The 22,357-nt window shown below is 39.2% G+C and overlaps 1 protein-coding gene across 4 annotated transcripts in view; it reads right to left on the bottom strand.

Moving 5' to 3' along the window:
• The window catches only part of PLD5 (phospholipase D family member 5), a 409,978-nt gene that overhangs the window by 142,843 nt on the left and 244,778 nt on the right, over positions 1 to 22,357 (bottom strand). For all 4 annotated transcript variants that reach the window (XM_069545556.1, XM_069545552.1, XM_069545553.1 and 1 more), the window contains exon 3: positions 11,733 to 11,901. In XM_069545556.1, coding sequence (XP_069401657.1) covers positions 11,733 to 11,901 — 169 coding nt within the window. The remainder of the gene's footprint in view (positions 1 to 11,732; positions 11,902 to 22,357) is intronic.

The raw sequence follows: 22,357 nt of genomic DNA, 5'->3' as shown, positions 1-22,357 counted from the left end.
AATGGATACTGAGTGAATGAACAAAAAGAAAACAATGGTTTGCACAGAAATATTAACCGCAGGAGAATTCATTTCCAAAAAAGAAATAGCTTAAATGTTCAATAATAGAGAAATAGTTATATATGTTTAATCTGGTATGTACACTATATTTGTATATTAGGCAGCCAATTTAAAATGATGTTTACCAAGGTTTCTAATAGCCTGGAAAGATATTTATGGTATGACATTAAGTTCAAAATGAAAATACAAGTTTCTTTATATGAGCCCATGTATATGATTATGCATAAAATAACTATTACAAAATGTTTGCTGATGATCATGTGGATGATTTTTTTCTCTTTCATTTCTCTGTAATTTCCAGGTTTTTTTTTTATAGTATTTATATAAGTATTCCACAGGGTCACAAAGAGTTGGACACGACTGAGTGACTGAACAACAACAAAATTAATATTCTAATGGGAAAAAAATCCAACCTATTTTTTTAAAGAAATTTCCAAAAACATAAATTGACCTTAGGAAAGTGAAAGTCTAGACAGAAAACAGCATATAGGCAAACAAAACTAAGATAAGACAATTTAAAAGAAAAGTTATTATTTAATGAAAACATTAATAATTGAGAAGAATCTCTTTGGATTCATGATTTATTCATGTCTCTTTGATTGGATTCTAAAAGAATCAAAGAGGTTAAACTCTTGCTAATCATAGTGTTTATGAGTTTATATCTGAATGATGATTTCCCTTGGAAATATACTGGAAAGCAAGCAAGACTATAATTAGAATTATTTAACAGATGGGGAAGCAAAAGCACAGAGAAGCAGCAGGAATTCACTAAGAAACAGAGAGGACCAGAATGAATCCCACATTTGTAGAAATTAAATTCCTCTTTTAATTTTACATGGTAATCATGCTGGAGTCTAGCATAGTATAAAGCACCCAGTGAGAACTCATTCTTTGTTACTATAATTAAACTGACTTGAACCAGATTTGTAGTTTGTACCCAAATAAGTCACTGTGAACAACATTCACGAATTTGGTAATAAACACTAACATAGGCGATAAATGGTCAAAGACTATTCTATGCCCTCTATGAATATTAACTAATTTAACCTACACAATGACCTATGAGGTAGGTTCTGTTATCACCTTGATTTTGCTGATGAGAAAACTGAGGCACAGAGAGTTCAGCATCTAACTCAAAGTCACAGAGCCAATAATTGGATAAAAAGAAATATAAGCTATACTCCTGACTCTACAATCTGTCTACCACTGATAACTGCCTATCACTCATTGTCTAGAGACAGAATTCTGACTTATGCATTTCAAAACAACCTCCTGGATCATTAAACTTTCAAACATGCTACTTCCTAAATTGAGCAAATACTGTTATATTTTTAAAATCATAGTTTTTCAAAATCAAACATCATGGTTCACTGTAGACCAGTAACTAATTGATTTTGTGTAAATACATCTCTTTAAGAAAGCCCAGAGATAAGTCTATGCACCTATAGACACCTTATCTTTGACAAAGGAGACAAAAATATACAATGGAGAAAAGGCAATCTCTTTAACAAGTTGTGCTGGGAAAACTGGTCAACCACCTGTAAGGAATGAAACTAGAATACTTTATAACACCATACACAAAAATAAACTCAAAATGGATTAAAGATCTAAATATAAGACCAGAAACTATAAAACTCCTAGAGGAAAACATAGGCAAAACACTCTCTGACATAAATCCAGCAAGATCCTCTATGACCCACCTCCCAGAGTAATGGAATTAAGAGCAAAAATAAACAAATGGGGCCTAATTAAACTTAAAAACTTTTGCACAATGAAAGAAACTATAAGCAAGGTGAAAAGACAGCCTTGAGAGTGGGATAAAATAATAGCAAATGAAGCAACTGACAAAGAACTAATCTCAAAAATATACAAACAGCTCATGCAGCTCAATACCAAAAAAATAAACGACCCAATCAAAAAATGGGCCAAAGAACTAAACAGACATTTCTCCAAAGAAGACATACACATGGCTAACAAAAATATATAAAGATGTTCAACATTACTCATTACCAGAGAAATGCAAATCAAAGTCACAATGAGGTACCATCTCATGCCGATCAGAATGACTGCTATCATAAAATTTACAAGCAATAAATGCTGGAGAGGGTGCGGAGAAAAGGGAACCCTCTTACATTGTTAGTGGGAATGCAAACTAGTAGAGCCACTATGGAGAACAGTGTGGAGATTCCTTAAAAAACTGGAAATAGAACTACCATACTACCCAGCAATCCCACTGCTGGACATACGGACTGAGGAAACCAGAATTGAAAGAGACAGGTGTACTCCAGTGTTCATCACAGCACTGTTTACAACAGCTAGGACATGGAAGAAACCTAGATGTCCATCAGCAGACAAATGGATAAGAAGGTCGTGGTACATATACAAAATAGAATATTACTGAGCCACTAAAAATACCACATTTGAATCAGTTCTAATTCAGTTCAGTTCAGTTCAGTTCCTCGGTCGTGTCCGACTCTTTGCGATCACATGAACCGCAGCATGCCAGGCCTCCCTGTCCATCACCAATTCCCGGGGTCTACCCAAACCCATGTCCACTGAGTCAGTGATGCCATCCAATCATCTCATCCTCTGTCGTCCCCTTCTCCTCCTGCTCTCAATCTTTCCCAGCATCAGGGTCTTTTCCAAAGAGTCAGCTCTTCGCATCAGGTGGCCAAAGTATTGGAGTTTCAGCTTCAACATCAGTCCTTCCAGTGAACACCCAGGACTGATCTCCTTTAGGATGGACTGGATGGATCTCCTTGCAGTCCAAGGGACTCTCAAGAGTCTTCTCCAACACCACAGTTCAAAAGCATTAATTCTTCGGTTCTCAGCTTTCTTTATAGTCCAACTCTCACATCCATACATGACCACTGGAAAAACTGTAGTCTCGACTAGATGGACCTTTATGGACAATGTAATGTCTCTGCTTTTTAATATGCTGTCTAGGTTGGTCATAACTTTCCCTCCAAGGAGTAAGCGTCTTTTAATTTCATGGCTGCAATCACCATCTGCAGTGATTTTGGAGCCCCCCAAAATAAAGTCTGACACTGTTTCCACTGTTTCCCCATCTATTTGCCCTGAAGTGATGGGACCAGACGCCATGATCTTCGTTTTCTGAATGTTGAGCTTTAAGCCAACTTTTCACTCTTCTCTTTCACTTTCATCAAGAGGCTCTTTAGTTCTTCACTTTCTGCCATAAGTGTGGTGTCATCTGCATATTTGAGCTTATTGATATTTCTCCCAGCAATCTTGATTCCAGTTTGTGCTTCTTCCAGCCCAGCATTTCTCATGATGTACTCTGCATATAAGTTAAATAAGCAGGGTGACAATATACAGCCTTGATGTACTCCTTTGGAGAAGACCCTTGAGAGTCCTTTGGACTGCAAGGAGATCCAGCCAGTCCATCCTAAAGGAAATCAGTCCTGAATATTCATTGGAAGGACTGATGTTGAAGCTGAAACTCCAATCCTTTGGCCACCTGATGCAAAGAAATGACTCATTAGGAAAGACCCTGATGCTGGGAAAGTTTGAAGGCGGGAAGAGAAGGGGATGACAGAGGATGAGATGGTTGGATGGCATCACCCACTCAATGGACATAAGTTTGAGTAAACTCTGGGAGTTGGTGATGGACAGGGAAGCCTGGCATGCTGCAGTTCATGGGGTCACAAAGAGTCAGTCATGACTGAGTGGCTGAACTGAATGGGGCAGATGAAACTGGAGCCTATTATACAGAACGAAGTAAGTCAGAAAGAAAAAAACCAATACAGTATATCAATGCATATATATTGGAATTTAGAAAGATTGTAATGATGACCCTATACGTGAGACAGTAAAAGAGACACAGATATAAAGAACAGACTTTTGGACTCTGTGGGAGAAGGCGAGGGTGGGATGATTTGAGAGAATAGCATTAAAACATGTATATTGTCATATGTAAAATAGATGACCAGTCCAAGTTTGAAGCATGAAATAGGACACTCAAAGCCGGTGCACTGGGACAACCCCAAGGGATGTGATGGGGAGGGAGGGGGGAAGGGTGTTCAGGATCGGGGGGCACATGTACACCCATGGCAGAGTCGTGTCAGTGTACAGCAAAAACCACCACAATATTGTAAAGTAATTAGCCTCCAATTAAAATAAATTAATTAATTTTAAAAAAGAATAAAAAGGTCATAGCTCATTAATTAGTTTTTTGGTTTCCTCCAGCAAACTCATAGAGAATAAGATTTTTTTGATCAATGAATTTGGTAGCTCTACTAATAAGCCATTGCCAAATCATATTTTCCTAAACAGTCTTGATTTCATAAAACATCATTTTATCCCATAAATTAGCAATCAAGTTATCCTAGAAATTCAATACTTCAGTGTCTAAACTCATCATCTAGACAGAAAGAAACAAAACCCTTAGGTCAACCATGTATTTTGATTAAATATGAAAATATAATTTTCATGGAACTGTAGACCACACTAGCCCTTAACATGACTGTGATGCAGAGGGAGGTCACTGCCCAGTTTCTTTTAGCACAGAAGGAAACAACCTCCAAAAGATTAACAATACCCAGTGCAAGGTAGAAAAGACAAAATGAGTTTTTCAGGGTGGGAATTAAACTAGCAACCCTCTGGTGACACAGATTAAAATGTATTTTTAATGAGTGCTTCTGTTTCCAGGCAAATGAAAAAAAAAAAAAAGATAGGCTTTCATCATTCTGTTAGTAATGACCATAGGTCACTCTTGGGCTTCCCAGATGGTGCTAGTGATAAAGAACCTGCCTGCCACTTCAGAAGATGTAACAGACATAGGTTCAATCCCTGGGTCAGGAAGATTCCCTGGAGGAAAGCAGCTCAACCCACTTCAGTATTCTTACCTGGAGAATCCCATGGACAGAGGAGCCTGGGGTGCTACTGTCCATGGGGTCACAAAGAGCTGGACACAACTGAAGCAACTTGGCACACACACATAGCTCACTCTTGTGAAATGGCATCCAGAGAGGACACAGACATCCAGAGAACACACAGATACTGCGTGCCACGTTTATCTGTGTCCATTTTCTGCTGAGCTGGGGCCTGCCTGCCACTGGCTATGCTGTTCCTTGGTGTACTTTGCTTACAACTGCAGGATGATAAGCAGATGGCTGCTTTTCAATTATAGGTCCTACTTATCCAGTTACCATTTAGGTTCCCACTTAGGAATTTTCAGACGCTGTTGCTTTAGAAGTAAACATTGGGTTCCTTGAAATAAGAATATTTTCTTTTAAAAATATATTAATGGAAAAAAGTTTCAAAACTGAGCCAATTTTCATGATACTGGATCACCTGAAAAATTTTAGTTAGTTCACTTGAGTAATTAAGGGGTGGATTTCTTAGTTCAATAAGAAATTGTTTGTCTTCTGTGTGCAGTAAGCCAATCAATAACTATATCCCAGTAATTATGAGGGCATAGTAAAACTAAAAGGCCCAAAGGTTAGTCACCTCAAATTTGAAATGTTGGGTAAAATCTTGAATTTTCTATTTCCATTTGAAAGATAAAATCAGGTAGAATTTAAATCAAATGGTCTTTCAGTCAGTACCTTACTTTGTAGAAATGGTAAAACTTGATGGCCTGGAGAGAACAGGATATGGATCCTTTAAGAACACCTGAAAAGAAAAAGCTGGCAGCAAGGACCTTTCTTTTTTCCATTTCTGATCTCTGTACAATTACCCCTATGGTGTGGTGAGAGGGTAGGAAGGAGTGAGCCAGGCTCTAAAAATAATCTCTGAAAGCCCAAGGCATGTGGTATTTGGACAAGTTCTTCTGGGCCTTTGTATCCTAAGTTCTTCTGTGAACACTACTCTAGGACTTAAGGGTCAGATGAGGGGAGATGGGAAATGGAGCAAACTGGGGAGCAAGCATTCTATTGCAAGCAAGGAAAGCTTGCTCTTTCTTTCAGGACCAGAGTCCATGCCTGGTGTTTGACCAGCGGCAGTCACCAATGGACCAGAGGAAGAGGAGAAAAGCCACTGTCTTGTTGCCGTAGTGAGGCAGGAGATAGATGAAATCCGAGTTAGGCATTTACAATTGGCCCCCTGTTTACATTTCATGGGGCAGGGAAAAGGTGGGCTTCAGGCTGGACACTTAGAACTAGCTTCCTGTCTACATTTTCTGAGACAAGAGATAGGTGGGTTCCAGGTTAGGCATTTACGATCACCCTCCTGTTTATTCCCCAAAACAGAAATAACAACAGAAACAGGGTAAATAGCCAGGCTTTGTCTCCTGTGGACGCCTGAAGATAACAGTCACGGCAGCCACAAAGAGGCACTAAACTCTGTTTAAGAAAAGGATCAGGACATGGTATATTTTTGGTCCTTGGGGCAAGGGAGATACTACACATGTACAGAAGGACTTCTTGGGGGTCAAAAGGCAGGGGATGGCCATCAGGCCATACGTCTTGCAATTTTCCCTCCCAGACACCTTGAGCGGGACTCCAACTTGGCAGAGGGGTACATGCACATCTCGGGGGGGTGGGGTAGTCATAAGACAAATTAATCAGAGGTGCAAAACAAGATGATGGCCAGAGGGTGGACAAAGATCCAGTGAGGGCAGACAAAGACAAAGTGCCCCCTTACAAAGAAATCTTGAGAAAGAAGAATGGAATTGGAGGAATCAACCTGCCTGACTTCAGGCTCTATTACAAAGCCACAGTCATCAAGACAGTATGGTACCAGCACAAAGACAGAAATATAGACCAATGGAACAAGATAGAAAGCCCAGAGATAAATCCACACACCTATGGACAGCTTATCTTTGACAAAGGAGGCAAGAATATACAATGGAGAAAAGACAATCTCTTTAACAAGTGGTGCTGGGAAAACTGGTCAACCACTTGTAAAAGAATGAAACTAGAATACTTTCTAACACCATACACAAAAATAAACTCAAAATGAATTAAAGATCTAAACGTAAAACCAGAAACTATCTAGAGGAGAACATAGGCAAAACACTCTCCGACATAAATCACAGCAGGATCCTCTATGATCCACCTCCCAGAATAGTGGAAATAAAAGCAAAAATCAACAAATGGGACCTAATTAAACTTAAAAGCTTCTGCACAACAAAGGAAACTATAAGCAAGGTAAAAAGACAGCCTTCAGAATGGGAGAAAATAATAGCAAATGAAGCAACTGACAAACAACTAACCTCAAAAATATACAAGCAACTTATGCAGCTCAACTCCAGAAAAAAAAACGACCCAATCAAAAAATGGGCCAAAGAACTAAATAGACATTTCTCCAAAGAAGACATACACATGGCTAACAAACACATGAAAAGATGCTCAACATCACTCATTACCAGAAAAATGCAAATCAAGACCACAATGAGGTGCCACTTCACGCTAGTCAGAATGGCTGTGATCCAAAAGTCTACAAGCAATAAATGCTGGAGAGGGTGTGGAGAAAAGGGAACCCTCTTACACTCTTGGTGGGAATGCAAACTAGTAGAGCCACTATGGAGAACAGTGCAGAGATTCCTTAAAAATCTGGAAATAGAACTGCCTTATGACCCAGCAAGCCCACTGCTGGGCATACACACCAAGGAAACCAGAATTGAAAGAGACACATGTACCCCAATGCTCATTGCAGCACTGTTTATAATAGCCAGGACATGGAAGCAACCTAGATGTCCATCAGCAGACGAATGGATAAGAAAGCTGTGGTACATATACACAATGGAGTATTACCCAGCCGTTAAAAAGAATACATTTGAATCAGTTCTAATGAGGTGGATGAAACTGGAGCCTACTATACAGAGTGAAGTAAGCCAGAAAGAAAAACACCAATACAGTATACTAATGCATATATATGGAATTTAGAAAGATGGTAACAATAACCCTGTATGTGAGACAGCAAAAGAGACACAGATGTATACAACAGTCTTTTGGACTCTGTGGGAGAGGGAGAGGGTGGGATGATTTGGGAGAATGGCATTGAAACGTATAATATTATATATGAAAAGAACCACTAGTCCAGGTTTGATGCATGATACAGGACGCTTGGGGCTGGTGCACTGGGATAAGCCAGAGGGATGGTATGGGGAGGGAGGAGGGAGAGGGGTTCAGGATTGGGAACACGTGTATACCTGTGGCAGATTCATGTTGATGTATGGCGAAACTAATACAATATTGTAAAGTAATTAACCTCCAACTAAAATAAATACATTTATATAAAAAAAAAGAAAAAATCAAATCACCTAAAAAAATTTTTTTTTTCGAAGGTGCAACTCTCTTCCAGAGTTTGCCCATGCTTCCTTCTGTGTTGTACTCTGATTTTCTCTTTTTCCTCCACCTCCTTGTCAGAATTTTCTTTTCAAGACAGGTAAGCACTTGGGATTTAGGCCCTAGCTGCTGGCCTTCGTGGTCCAGTGGACAGGAATTCTGGTTTACACCTGGGTGACCAGGGATCCATTCTTGGTCAGGGAACTATGATCTCACTTCCAGCTACTGCTCACTGCTGCATGCATCTATAGTAGGAACCCTGTGAACACTGCTGTCAACCTCTCGCCTTTCTCCTGTTCACCCCCTCTCACAGGGCACGGTACTCAGGGCCAGGAGCAGGCAGGAGTAGGGAGAGTTGTTTATGCAATCAGTCTCACATTCTGCTTGAATCCATTTAATTTCCAAAGCAGGTAAAGCCCCTCTATTCCTCATGTCTGCAAATGCAGCCTTCTCCTTGTAAAGGGAAAAAGTGAAATTAGCTCAAAACTCTGCAGAAAACCAGCTGATGTTAATCTGTAAAGGAGCCTGGGGCTGTTGGGGGAATGAGAGGCAGTCAAAAGGCATCTCTGGCGGGAGTAGAGTGACTCCACCAGAAGATACTAGTTCACACCCAGGGTCTCTTCCCAAAGGTTTGCTGGGTGAGCTCAATAATAACCAGGTTGTTGTTACTGTTGTTCTCTAGTCGCTCCGTCGTGTCTGACTCTTTGAGACCTCATGGACTGCAGCTGGCCTGGCTCCTCTGTCCATGGAATTCTCCAGGCAAGAATACTGGAGTGGGTTGCCATTTTCTTCTTCAGGGGATCTTTCTGATCTAGGGATCAAACCCGCGTTTGCATCGGCAGGTGGGTTCTTTACCACTGAGCCACTGGGGAAGCCCTTACTTAATATTTACTACTTAACAAATATTTACTGAACACTTAGCATGCATCAAGCACCATGCTAGGCACTGTTAAGCAAAACAGATTGGGAGCCTCACTCATCCATTTCATCACTGCCCTGTGAGCAGTACTGAATACTAACCATAATGTGACTTTACGGGCCATGACGCAGAAAGGCCGTGGCATTCTCTAATGACCCATCTTCTCCCAGAGTCTGAACACTGAAAGGGTTCGCTGGGCTCACAGAACAAGAGGTTGGAATGATGTAGTTCAGCTCTTTTCCAAGGTTTGCAAGTGTACAAACCACCTGGGAATTTGGCTGTCAACAGTTCCTCCCATTCTTGTAACATGCATACTCCTCCTGGAGTCCCTTGTTCTTCCCTGGCCATGTGACTGTTTTAGACTAAGAGAATGTAGTAAAGTTCTAGGAGCCCAAGCATTAAGAGGTCTTATAGTTTTCATTTGCACTTTCCCGGGATCCAACTGCCCTATAAGAACCTTGGTTTAGATTACTGAATGATGAGTGTCCATATGTAGAGAATGAGCCTGTCTGGCCCTCGGTCAGCCCAGGCTCAGCTACCCTCCTACCTCCACACAACTGAATAAGTAATCCCAGCCAGCACTACTGGAGCCAAAGAACTGTCAGCCAACTCACAGAATCATAGGAAACAATAATGAGCAAGTTTTGGAGTTGTTTGTGAAACCACCATAGAAAATTAAACAGAGACTACTGCTGGGAAAATTTACAGCATGTGGCATTGGCTATGGGACTGGGTGGTGAGATGGATTGGAATCTCATTCTGTTACTCAAGGCTGGAAGAACAGGAAAGAAATTGTTTTCAAGTCCTTGAGAAAGTAATGGTAGAAAGTTTGACAAAGCTACTGCCTGCTGTAAAGCAGGAGACAGAAAACGTGATGAATGGGTTGGGAGATCCGGCTAACGTGATTGTTCAGGCAGGTTATCAAAGCTTTGGCGGTACATGATAAGAAGGAATTAGTTCGTTTTCATGCAGAACTTTGAGAGAAATGCAGAAAATCTAGGACAGTCTCTCAGTTTAGTAAAACATTCTCAAAGTGAGAAATGGCTGCAGGGTAAAGAGCAAATCAAAATTGTGGCTGTAACAGTGCACACTGAGTCCTCTGATGGATTAAAAGTGGGAGGTGACAGACCGTCTCAGACAAAAGGACTCCTGGAAGTGAGAACAGTGAGGATCTGAAGAATCTTGACTCACCATCCACGGTGGAAAAAGACCCACCTGTGAGTTATTAGCTTTTTGCTAATAGAGTGGATTATCACTGAATACATAGAAAGTTTTTAAGGGGCTGTTCCATTTTGAACTACTTAAAAAGGGACATTGATGGTTTAAAATAAAAAGAGGTCTCTTGGGCTTAGATTTCTACTGGCAGAAAGTCAACTAAGAAAATAAGTCTGAAGCAAACACAGACTTATTTTCTTATGAAAAAGAAAGAAAAGCATAGGGGGTGGAGCAATGAGTTTCTGAGAACAGTAGATTAGGAAAGTACTCCTGGGAAGCACAACTAGGTCCCAATCTACAAACATTCCCTGTTCTCCAAGTTCGGAAAACTGGTGATGTGTCAGGCTGGCTTTCAAAACTGCTGTGGACTCATGGGGCTTCTCAGGTGGGGCTAGTGTTAAAGAACACAGCTGCCAACGCAGGAGACATAAGAGGTGAGGGTCCGATCCCTGGATTGGGAAGATCCCTTGGAGGAGGGCATGGCAACCCACTTCACTATCGTTGTTTGGAGAATCCAATGGACAGAGGAAACTGACGGGCTACAGTCCATAGGATCGCAAAGATTTGGACATGACTGAATCAGCTTAGCACATACACATGTGGACTCATGACTAATTTAAATTTAGGCCAAAGGTCATACACTTGATAGCTCAGTGCTATCAAGGTTGTACTGACAAAAGGAAAACACATGAACAATTACCTGGATTATTTTCATATCTCCAGGATAGCATTTCATTCAGAAATCATTTCAATCATTTAGTCAGTTTTTTAAAGGTTGTTCCTATAACTAGTAAACTTCTTTCTCCTATTCACCCAAATACGACAGTCAAGAATATACAGCTATACCGGAAAGTGTGACTCCACTATTTAAAAAGTTGGCTCTGTGCCACAAAGACAAATTAAGAAACCAGTGAACCAAATAAATGCCTCAGCAAGCAGTTACAGAATTACAGCTGAAAAAACATGCAGGTTGTGCAAAGTAGAATTCTGCAGTGTGCCATCAACAGACACCACAATGGGACGACATCCCTGAGGTTGTCCGATACAGCATAAAGAGCCTCTTCTTTAAAGGATGAGATGTGATTTTGCCCCTGAAAACCTGGCATTCTAGTAGAAACTGAGCAACCGTTGATTAACAATGGCACATACATATAAATGTAATAATGAACATGAACTATGGGTATAGATAGAAAAAATGAACTTAATCTTGAGGAGCGGAAGCAAGAATATTGCAGGGTATAAAATGCACAAAAGTCAAATCATCACACACATTAGAGGATGCAGCTTACCTGACATGCTGATGGATGACTGTGGTTGAGATCCCAATGGGAAGATACTATGTCAACAGACTTTTTGGCCATGCTGAGTAAATTCATCCAGCCTTGGAAAAGTGATAAGTGAAATGGTGCATTTTCTGAATAGTTAAGGCCTTCAGGAATATTTTCCACCAGGGCAATTCTTAGAAAAGATTTTGAAAAACAAACAAACAAAATCTAGTCAAATTTGAAGCCACAGATCTTTACACATACATACAGAGACATCTGAAAAATATTCTTTACTCTTTCTGAAAGTATATGTTCCTCATAATTTACATTTTTCATCAAAGGATTTTAATATTTCCCCTATACTAATCTACTGTGTTCTGAGTTTATGCTCTGCTTCTCCCCAGTTAGCACTCATATTTCAGAAAATCATGGTATATATCCCTAACGTCTAGTGTCCAACTAGCCTTGGGAAAAAATCCAGAGTATCCTACACAAACATCTTCCTCTAGTAATATTTCTTTTTTCCCCTTACAGTAATGCTATTTTTTAAAAAGATACTACTTCTGTGAGCTACTTAAGACCATAAATTAATTTTGCATATCTCTAGTTTCTAGTATAATGTTGAACATATAATAGAACTAGTTCAGAAACAAAAATGTTGTTAGGTTTATTACTACCAGAAAATAAAAATAGTAAATGCTATTACTATCGCTTAGAACCTCTGTTAACGCTTTGCAGCCTAAGACATAAAATGATACTAAGAAGGAAATTTTAAAACTTGCCTGTTGCAGGGATTTGTTAAAGTTGGAGATAGGGAATGTATAAAATAATAGCAATAACCAAGCCCTAAATAAACTGCAGGGGCTTCCCTGGTGGCTCAGTGGTAAAGAATCTGCTTGCCGATGTAGAAGATCGAGTTCGATCCCTGGTTGGGGAAGATCCCCTGGAGAAGGATATGGCAACCTACTACAGTGTTCTTGCTTGGAAAATTCCATGGACAGAGGAGACTGGTGGCCTACAGTTCATGGGATCACAAAGAGTCACCCACAACTGAGCACTACAACCATGGCAGAATGGGCTTCCAGAGACTAAACTACAACCAGTATTATCCGAATAAACGTGTCTTCTCTTTTTATATCACTACTTCCTCATTTCTTGACAAAGTGTACACTATGGCTTCCCTTGGTATTGTGTGGTTTCACTTCTGAGTTAGCCCAGGTGACACATAACATTTCAATAAAGGGAAAAACAATTTTTTTTTTCCAGTTTAAGAAACATAAATTCTCCTGCAACTCTTGATGGGAAGCTCCAAACTCTTATGAAGATATCTATAAGCCCTTCCAGAACAAAGATCTTTTTTATTCAAAGCTAGGTATCCTTAGAGTTGGATACATAATTAGGGCTTGAGAAATAGAATGAATTTCAGCTTCCAATATAGAATCCAAAACTTCTCAATAAATCTGTTAACTGTGTCTCTTAATAAGACTCGTTCCATTTAGCCAGTTTTGGAAACAAAAACAATACTCATAGTAAAATGTCTATGTATTTGATGAATATCAAGCCCAAATAAGGTTTAGCTATATGTCTTGCAGACATCCACAAATTTAGGGTTCAATCACCCAACCACTACCCACAATTGAATTTAAAATTTTTTGGAGCCCTTAGGAGCAGCAAAAGCAAATCACTCACTGTACACAACACAGAAAGGACTACAACAAAACTCTTTAGTTCTCTGGAATTTATAATCCAGTGAAAGAGCTTGTCTCATATGTAATGACTTAAACAGAAAGTAGACTTTAAGAAGTGGCAAAACAAGAGTAAGGATTAATTAGATGGATAATGCACCATCTAAAGTTCCACTGGAGCATGAGAAGAAAGGAAAAAATAATTAAGTTACGAGCATCTGGAACTGAAGAAAGTGGGACTTGAGTTTGCAAAGATAGAATTATTTTTACAGGTGAGCTGGAAGAGAAAGATATTCTAGGAAGGAGGAGGAATTTTAAAACATGGTGTGTTTGGATACTTGAGAGTCGGGTGGCCAAGGGGAGTGTGAGGTGGAAGAGTTGTGGCAGGGGCTTGCCACGTGGAGAAGAATGGAAACATCTATAGGGATCACACTGTAGAGGTTGTGAATCAAGAAGAGAACCTTGGACTTAATTGTGATGCTTTTGAGAGTGACCAAGTACATTTTAGGGGTCTAACTCTGACAGCATACCTGTATACCATTGAAAGAAGATGACAATCAGTAAAAGGTCCATTGAAACTGACAAGGAGCATGATTGAGAGAGATTATCAAGGCAAAAAAGAAGAGAAAACTAGCTCATGATCTAATGTAGGAGGAATGCCTACATTTTTCTGGTTAGTAGGGTGTGAAGCAGATGAGAAGATTCAGAAGTGACCGAAAGAGTAAGGAAGACAAGAGAGGTCCAGGAGAATGCAGTGTTTGGGAAGCCAAAGCGGCAGAGGGTCAAAAAGGTGGAGATGGGATATTTTTATCCAGGTCAAAGCCTTTGAAGGTAAGATGCTGAAGTTGGATATCTTAATTCTATCCACACTTAAAAGTCCAATTATCTATATTAACAGTAGCTAGACATAGCATGAAGAAATGATTCCAGTTAATCAGCAATTTCAGTCCCCCCTACAACTAAGGAATATATTCTAAAATCAAACAAAAAAAGAATCCCAATAAACAAAATAAAAATAGAACATCATTTAACAAATAGTACTCAGTAGTTTCAATTTTACTTCAATATAAAAGTCATGCTGAGAAAGACAAAGAAAAGAGTCAAGAAGGCCTGATAAACCAAACATACACAGCAATGGATATAGAGTACCTGTACAGTTATAAGTGGTTCTGCACCACCCCTCTCTTCATAGCACACACATGGTTTCTGGTAGGCATACAATACGGATTCCCAATTTCTTTTAGAAATCTTTAGACCAGATATTCTTAATCTTGGATGCATGAATAGAATTTAGGGTGACCTGTGAGCTTGATCTTTATTCTCCTTCATCTCTAACTGAAATTTAACATTCCCCTCAGTTACAGACATAGGCAAAAAATGACAGGAACATTAAAAGAACCTGTGATTCTGCTATCATGAAAAATTTTCATACCATGGTACTATTACTACTACTGACATCTCCAAGTATTAATATTTATCACTACTTTGAAATTATGGGACTCATCAGATCTTCTTATTTCTTGACTATGTAGTATACTATACCACATTTTAAATTTAATTAATTTAATTACCACATTTAATTAGGAATTACTATACCACATTTTACAAAATATTTTGGATAAATTTATTTTAATGTTACTGGTTTTCTTTGGAATCCTATGTATTTCAACTTATGCATTTAAAACATTATTCATGAAAGGAGTCCATTGGCTTCAGCAGACTACTAATAGTGTCTATGGCACAAAAAAGAAGTACTATCAGATACATAATATATCATCTATTCCTTTTTTTTTTCTACTTCAAACACATTCTTAAAAGTTTTTTTTCCCATTATTGAAGTCTTAGAAGTAGATAAGATTATCAAGAGAGATTTTTAAGAGATGGGAACTGGGTCAAAGCCTAATATGAAAAACATCTAATCACATCTAGCTAAGATCATGACATCTAGCTAAGATCATGGCATCTGGTCCCATCAATGCATGGCAAAAAGATGGGGAAAAAATGGAAACAGTGACAGATTTTATTTTCTTGGGCTCCAAAATAGCTGTGGATGGTGACTGGAGCCACAAAATTAAAAGACACTTGCTTCTTGAAAGAAAGCTATAACAAACCTAGACAGTGTATTAAAAAGCAGAGACATCACTTTACCAACAAAGGTCCATATCGTCAAACCTATGATTTAGCCAATAGTCACATTCAGATGTGAGAGTTGGATCATGAAGAAGCACTGAAGAATGGATGCTTCTGAACTGTGGTGCTGGAGAAGACTCTTGAGAATCCCTTAGACAGCAAGAAGATCAAATCAGTCAATCCTAATGGAAATCAGTCCTGAATATTCATTGGAAGGACTGATGCTGAAGCTGAAGCTCCAATACTTTAGCCACCTGATGTGCAGAGCTGACTCATTGGCAAAGACCTTAGTGCTGGGAAAGACTGAAAGGCAGGAGGAGAAGGGGAGAACAGAATATGAGATGTTTGGATGGCATCACTGACTCAATGGACAAGAGTCTGCGCAAACTCCAAGAGATAGTGAAGGACAAGGAAGCCTGGTGTGCTGCAGTCCATGGGATCGCAAAGAGACATGACTGAGCAACTAAAGAACAACAAATCACATCTAGAGAACATCTAGAAAACATCCAGAGAAAGTGGGGCGGGTGAAGAAGACAAGAAATTGTTGGAAAGACTGGAAAAGAAGAGTGAAATTTCCTGGAAGTCGAAGAAGGGCATATTTATCATTATTATTTGGTTTTTACTAAATAGAAAAGTAAATAATGAATTTATACTAAATATAAAAATAGAGACACCACCAAAGGTCTGGAGACCACACCTATGTTTGGTAATGAATTCTGGGGAAACTCTGCTCACCTCACTTTCCTCCTCTCTCATTTTACCTGGAGAACTTGACTGTTGCTTCTGTAACTCACCACTTGTCTCCTATATGCTCCTAGAAAAGGTCTTTGGAAACCAGCCTTGAAATGACTGGACTTACTTTTGTGACCTATCGTTGTATTGTCTTTAACAACCAACAGCTAGCTGCTCTACAGGGGCTCGAATCGAAATAACATACACACAGAGCTCAGTTCCATGGATAGCAGCGCTGTTATACTCTTCTTTCTCAAGCAAGGAAAAAAGTGGGCAGAAATCATCGAAATTCACCTTTGGGCAAATCCCCAGAACTCCTGCATGCCTTTTCTAAGTGAATTATGCCCAAAGGCATAGCACTATTTCTGACACCTAATAACAGGGGAAAAGTTGAATATATAGAGACACAGACAGCAAAAATCTGTTTTATGCCTCTTTTGATGGTACTGAGAGACAACTACAAATGACTGAAATGGTGAGTCCAGGGAATTTAGATGGAATAAATTTATATTGTTAATAGATTTTTACAGTAGAATTATAGCTGCTGTTAGTAATAGTATGCATTTTACTTTCCAAACTTAATGTGATCATCAACATTTCTCTTTCAGTTCAGGAACAATATCTAACCTTCTCAAAGAAATAGTTGTAGTTCTATAAGCTACAAAAAAGGGAACCAACCCTAGCATCTGCTAACTTTATTTAAAATGTGGCACATGTGCTCGTATTGATAAGCACAAGAATCCTTATAAATTATATTTTCACATACATATGACTTTGCTGTTATTATAGAGAAATATTTAAGACAAAAAGATTTTGAATAAGGTAGACAAAACTCAGCTCTGCCAGCTATTACCTATGTAACCTTGGACAGATGACTAACCTCTTAAAATGTATTTCCACTTTTGGAAAAAAAAGTTATTTTTTTTTTAGAGGAGATAATCAATGTAAAGAAAGTGCTCGAACATTGCTTGCTTCATAGTGAGCACTAAATAATAGATAAATTTTTAAAGTAATTTACAGTCTGAAAACATAATTTTAAAAAATTTCTCCAAGTTCTCAAACTGATATAACACAGTTACTAAAAACAGTCTACACATATTGGTTAAAAGAATCTTATATCTGGGACCTACTTGATATTTTCAGAGAGAATGTGAACTTTATTTCATGTGTGAGTATAACAGATTGTTATTATGAGGTGATGACCTACACAGGTGCTTTACAGTTAATTCATTGACATTCATTCTTTAGATCTTGGCTATCTGATAGCATAATCAATGAAGCTGAACAGATGGCCACAAATCATCAATACAATTAGTTTTGCACTCAAAAATAAAATGATACCGGCATTGTACCCTTTCTGTGGGTCATCTGGCTATAATTAAAGCCCAGGATTGACAAGGCAAATGTTAACCTTCCAGAAGTACCTTGGAGTCTCTGAGACTGAGGTAGAAGATGTCCTGCTACTCATATGGAAGATTCAGTGGCCAGTGCTGGATGTGGAAATAGTTGATACAGATCTCTTGAGCTGGCTTAAATATAAGTGAGATATATTTTTCTGTAAACAGAAGGAGTGTTACTCACCATCTGGTTCTACAAGGATGGATTCCCTGCCCTACATTACATCCTGAAAGGAGCTCAAGGTGAAGATCAGGATGAGGCACTTTGTGCCCTGGGGAAATAGGCAAACAGGTCATTAGATAGGCATATTTCAGAAGGTTTTTATGAAGCCAGACTTTTGCATTTTCCAAGACTCTTGCTTTTCCATTTTGGAAAAGCACTAAAATCATTAACTGTGGTATCTGTTCCTCATGACTAGCAGCAACCTTCTATCAAAATGTATGCTGGATGACACACATTTCTTAGCCAAAATCACACATATACTGGCCTCTTCCCTACCTCTTTGGAGCATTTCCTCAGAGCTATCTGAGAGGCTGTCTCCTGGGCTATAGTCCTCAATAAGTCTTTGAAAACAAATGAAACTCACAGCTCTCACGCTGTGCATTTTTTATTTTAGTTGACATTTCATTTTTTCCAAGAATTGGGTCAAGGTGAGTTTACTTGAGAAAGACGGCAGAAAGGATACCAGATAGGCCTGGCTGACTAACAGGATCCAAATCATTCTTAATCTGGCATAGGGAAGAACATAGCTGAATATTAAAGTAATTGGGGATTTGCCATAACAATTTTTAGCCAATTTTGAAACATTTGAAGTCCACAAAAAAGTTGCAAGAATAGTATAGTGAATACTATATTTCAAGAAAGAATATTATATATGCTATACATATACAATTTTTAGTAAACCATTTGAGAGTAATGTTACAGACATTGAGATAATTCTCTCAATCTTGAGTATGCATTTCTAACAAGGAGACCAGGTTTCTAAATAAAATAAAATTATCACACAGTAACCATAACATTGTGTGCATTCTCAGTCACTCAGATGTGTCTGACTCTTTGTGACCACCATGGACTGTAGCCCTCCAGGCTCCTTCCTCCATGGGCCTTTTCTGGCAAGAATATTGAAGCAGGTTGCCATTTCCTACTCCAGAAGACCTTCCTGACCCAGGGATTGAACCCACATTTGCATTGGTAGGCAGATTCTTTAACACTGTGCCACTTTTATAGTCCTATTACCTAATATTTAAAATTCCACAAATGTTCCAATAATGTCTTCTGTTTCTTTTTTTTTTTTGATCCAAGATCCAATCAATGTTTACTCATCACACTTAGTTGTCGTGTCTCTTTAGTTTAAGAGAGTTCCCTAGCCTATTCCTGTTTTGTTTACCACGATGTTGACAATTCAGAAGAGCCCAAGTCAGTTGTTTTGCTAAATACTCCTGGATTTGATTTGCTTGGTTGTTACCACATAAGTATATTTAGGATAAGTATTTTTGGTAGGAATGGTACATACATAATGTGTCCTTCTAAGTGTGTCATATGAGGTAGCACATGATTTTGGGCAGTCCCACTACTGTTGATGTTAAGTTTTATCACTTGATGAAAGGGGTGTCTGTTAGATTTTTCATTTGAGCAGGACCATCCTTCCTCTATAGTTAATAAGTGATTTGTGCAGAGGTGACTTCAGATGGCACAAATACTTTCTTTCCCAACATTTTACTCACTGATTTGGCTTCCATCCATTTATGATTTCTTTCTGAATCTATTTTTATTATCAGTTCAATTTCAGTTAAGTTCAATCACTCAGTGGCGTCTGACTCTTTGCAACCCCATGAATCACAGCACGCCAGGCCTCCCTGTTCATCACCAACTCCCAGAGTTCACTCAAACTCATGTCCATCGAGTTGGTGATCCCATCCAGCCATCTCATCCTCTGTTATCCCCTCCTCCTCCTCCTGCCCCCGATTGCTCCAAGCATCAGGGTCTTTTGCAATGAGTCAACTCTTTGCATGAGGTGGCTGAACTACTGGAGTTTCAGCTTTAGCCTCAGTCCTTCCAATGAACACCCAGGGATGATCTCCTTTAGGATGGACTGGTTGGAGCTCCTTGCAGTCCAAGGGACTTTCGAGAGTCTTCTCCAGTACCACAGTTCACAAGCATCAATTCTTCGGCGCTCAGCCTTCTTCACAGTCCAACTCTCACATCCATACATGACTACTGGAAAAATCATAGCCTTGACTAGACAGACCTTAGTCGGCAAAGTAATATCTCTGCTTTTCAATATACTATCTAGGTTGGTCATAACTTATCTTCCAAGGAGTAAGTGTCTTTCAATTTCATGGCTGCAATCACCATCTGCAGTGATTTCGGAGCCCCAAAAAATAAAGTCTGACACTGTTTCCACTGTTTCCCCATCTATTTCCCATTAAGTGATGGGACCAGATGCCATGATCTTAGCTTTCTGAATGTTGAGCTGCAAGCCAACTTTTTCACTCTCCTCTTTCACCTTCATCAAGAGGCTTTTTAGTTCCTCTTCACTTTCTGCCATAAGGGTGGTGTCATCTGCATATCTGAGCTTATTGACATTTCTCCCAGCAATCTTGATTCCAGCTTGTGTTTCTTCCAGTCTAGCATTTCTCATGATGTACTCTGCATAGAAATTAAATAAGCAGGGCGACAATATACAGCCTTGACGTACTCTTTTTCCTATTTGGAACCAGTCTGTTGTTCCATGTCCAGTTCTAACTGTTGTTTCCTGACCGGCATATAGGTTTCTCAAGAGACAGGTCAGGTGGTCTGGTATTCCCATCTCTTTCAGAATTTTCCAGTTTATTGTGATCCACACAGTCAAAGGCTTTGGCATAGTCAAGAAAGCAGAAATAGATGTTTTTCTGGAACTCTCTTGCTTTTTCGATGATCTTGGAAATGTGGACAATTTGATCTCTGGTTCCTCTGCCTTTTCTAAAGCCAGCTTGAACATCAGGAAGTTCACGGTTCACATATTGCTGAAGCCTGGCTTGGAGAATTTTGAGCATTATTTTACTAACATGTGAGATGAGTGCAATTGTGTGGTAGTTTGAGCAATCTTTGGCATTGCTCTTCTTTGGGATTGGAATGAAAACTGACCTTTTCCAGTCCTGTGGCCACTGCTGAGTTTCCCAAATTTGCTGGCATATTTCGTGCAGCACTTTCACGGCATTATCTTTCAGGATTTGAAATAGCTCAACTGGAATTCCATCACCTCCCCTAGCTTTGTTCGCAGTGATGCTTTCTAAGGCCCACTTGACTTCACATTCCAGGATGCCTGGCTCTAGGTGAATGATCACACCATCATGATTATCTGGGTCTTGAAGCTCTTTTTTGTACAGTTCTTCTGTGTATTCTTGCCACCTCTTCTTAATATCTTCTGCTTCTGTTAGGTCCAGACCATTTCTGTCCTTTATTGAGTCTATCTTTGCATGAAATGTTCCCTTGGTATCTCTAATTTTCTTGTAGAGATCTCTAGTATTTCCCATTCTGTTGTTTTCCTCTGTTTCTTTCAATTGATCACTGATGAAGGCTTTCTTATCTCTTCTTGCTGTTCTTTGGAACTCTGCATTCAGATGCTTATATCTTTCCTTTTCTCCTTTGCTTTTCACTTCTCTTCTTTTCAAGCTATTTGTAAGGCCTCCCCAGACAGCCGTTTTGCTTTTTTGCATTTCTTTTCCATGGGGATGGTCTTGATCCCTGTCTCCTGTACAATGTCATGAACCTCCGTCCATTGTTCATCAGGCACTCTATCAGATCTAGTCCCTTAAATCTATTTGTCACTTCCACTGTATAATCATAAGGGATTTGATTTAGGTCTTACCTGAATGGTCTAGTGGTTTTCCCTACTTTCTTCAATTTCAGTCTGAATTTGGCAATAAGGAGCTCATGATCTGAGCCACAGTCAGCTCACAGTCTTGGTGTTCGCTGACTGTATAGAGCTTCTCCATCTTTGAAAAAAATATAATCAATCTGATTTCGGTGTTGATCATCTGGTGATGTCCATGTGTAGAGTCTTCTCTTGTGTTGTTGGAAGAGAGTGTTTGTTATGACCAGTGCATCCTCTTGGCAAAACTCTATTAGCCTTTGCCCTGCTTCACTCTGTACTTCATGGCCAAATTTGCCTGTTACTCCAGGTATTTCTTGACTTCCTACTTTTGCATTCCAGTCCTCTACAATGAAAAGGACATCTTTTTTGGGTGTTTGTTAGTTCTAAAAGGTCTTGTAGGTCTTCTGTTAATAACTGTCTATCATTTTTATATATGTTTGTTGGAAGTATTTTGTAAGGAAATTTTTTTTCATGTCCCATCACATCTTTTTACATTTAAAAAGATATTCAGAACTATGTTGAATAGTAGCGGTGAAAGTGGACACCCTTGTCTTGTTCCTGACTTTAGGGGAAATGCTTTCAATTTTTCACCATTGAGGATAATGTTTGCTGTGGGTTTGTCATAAATAGCTTTTATTATGTTGAGATATGTTCCTTCTATTTGAATCAGTTCTGATGAGATGGATGAAACTGGAGCCGATTATACAGAGTGAAGTAAGCCAGAAAGAAAAACACCAATACAGTATACTAACACATATATATGGAATTTAGGAAGATGGCAATGACGACCCTGTATGCAAGACAGGGAAAGAGACACAGATGTGTATAACGGACTTTTGGACTCAGAG

This window comes from Ovis canadensis, chromosome 12 (genome assembly GCF_042477335.2).
Source record: "Ovis canadensis isolate MfBH-ARS-UI-01 breed Bighorn chromosome 12, ARS-UI_OviCan_v2, whole genome shotgun sequence".
In the NCBI taxonomy this organism is placed as follows: Eukaryota; Metazoa; Chordata; class Mammalia; order Artiodactyla; family Bovidae; genus Ovis; species Ovis canadensis.
This window is presented reverse-complemented; position numbering and strand designations above follow the sequence as displayed.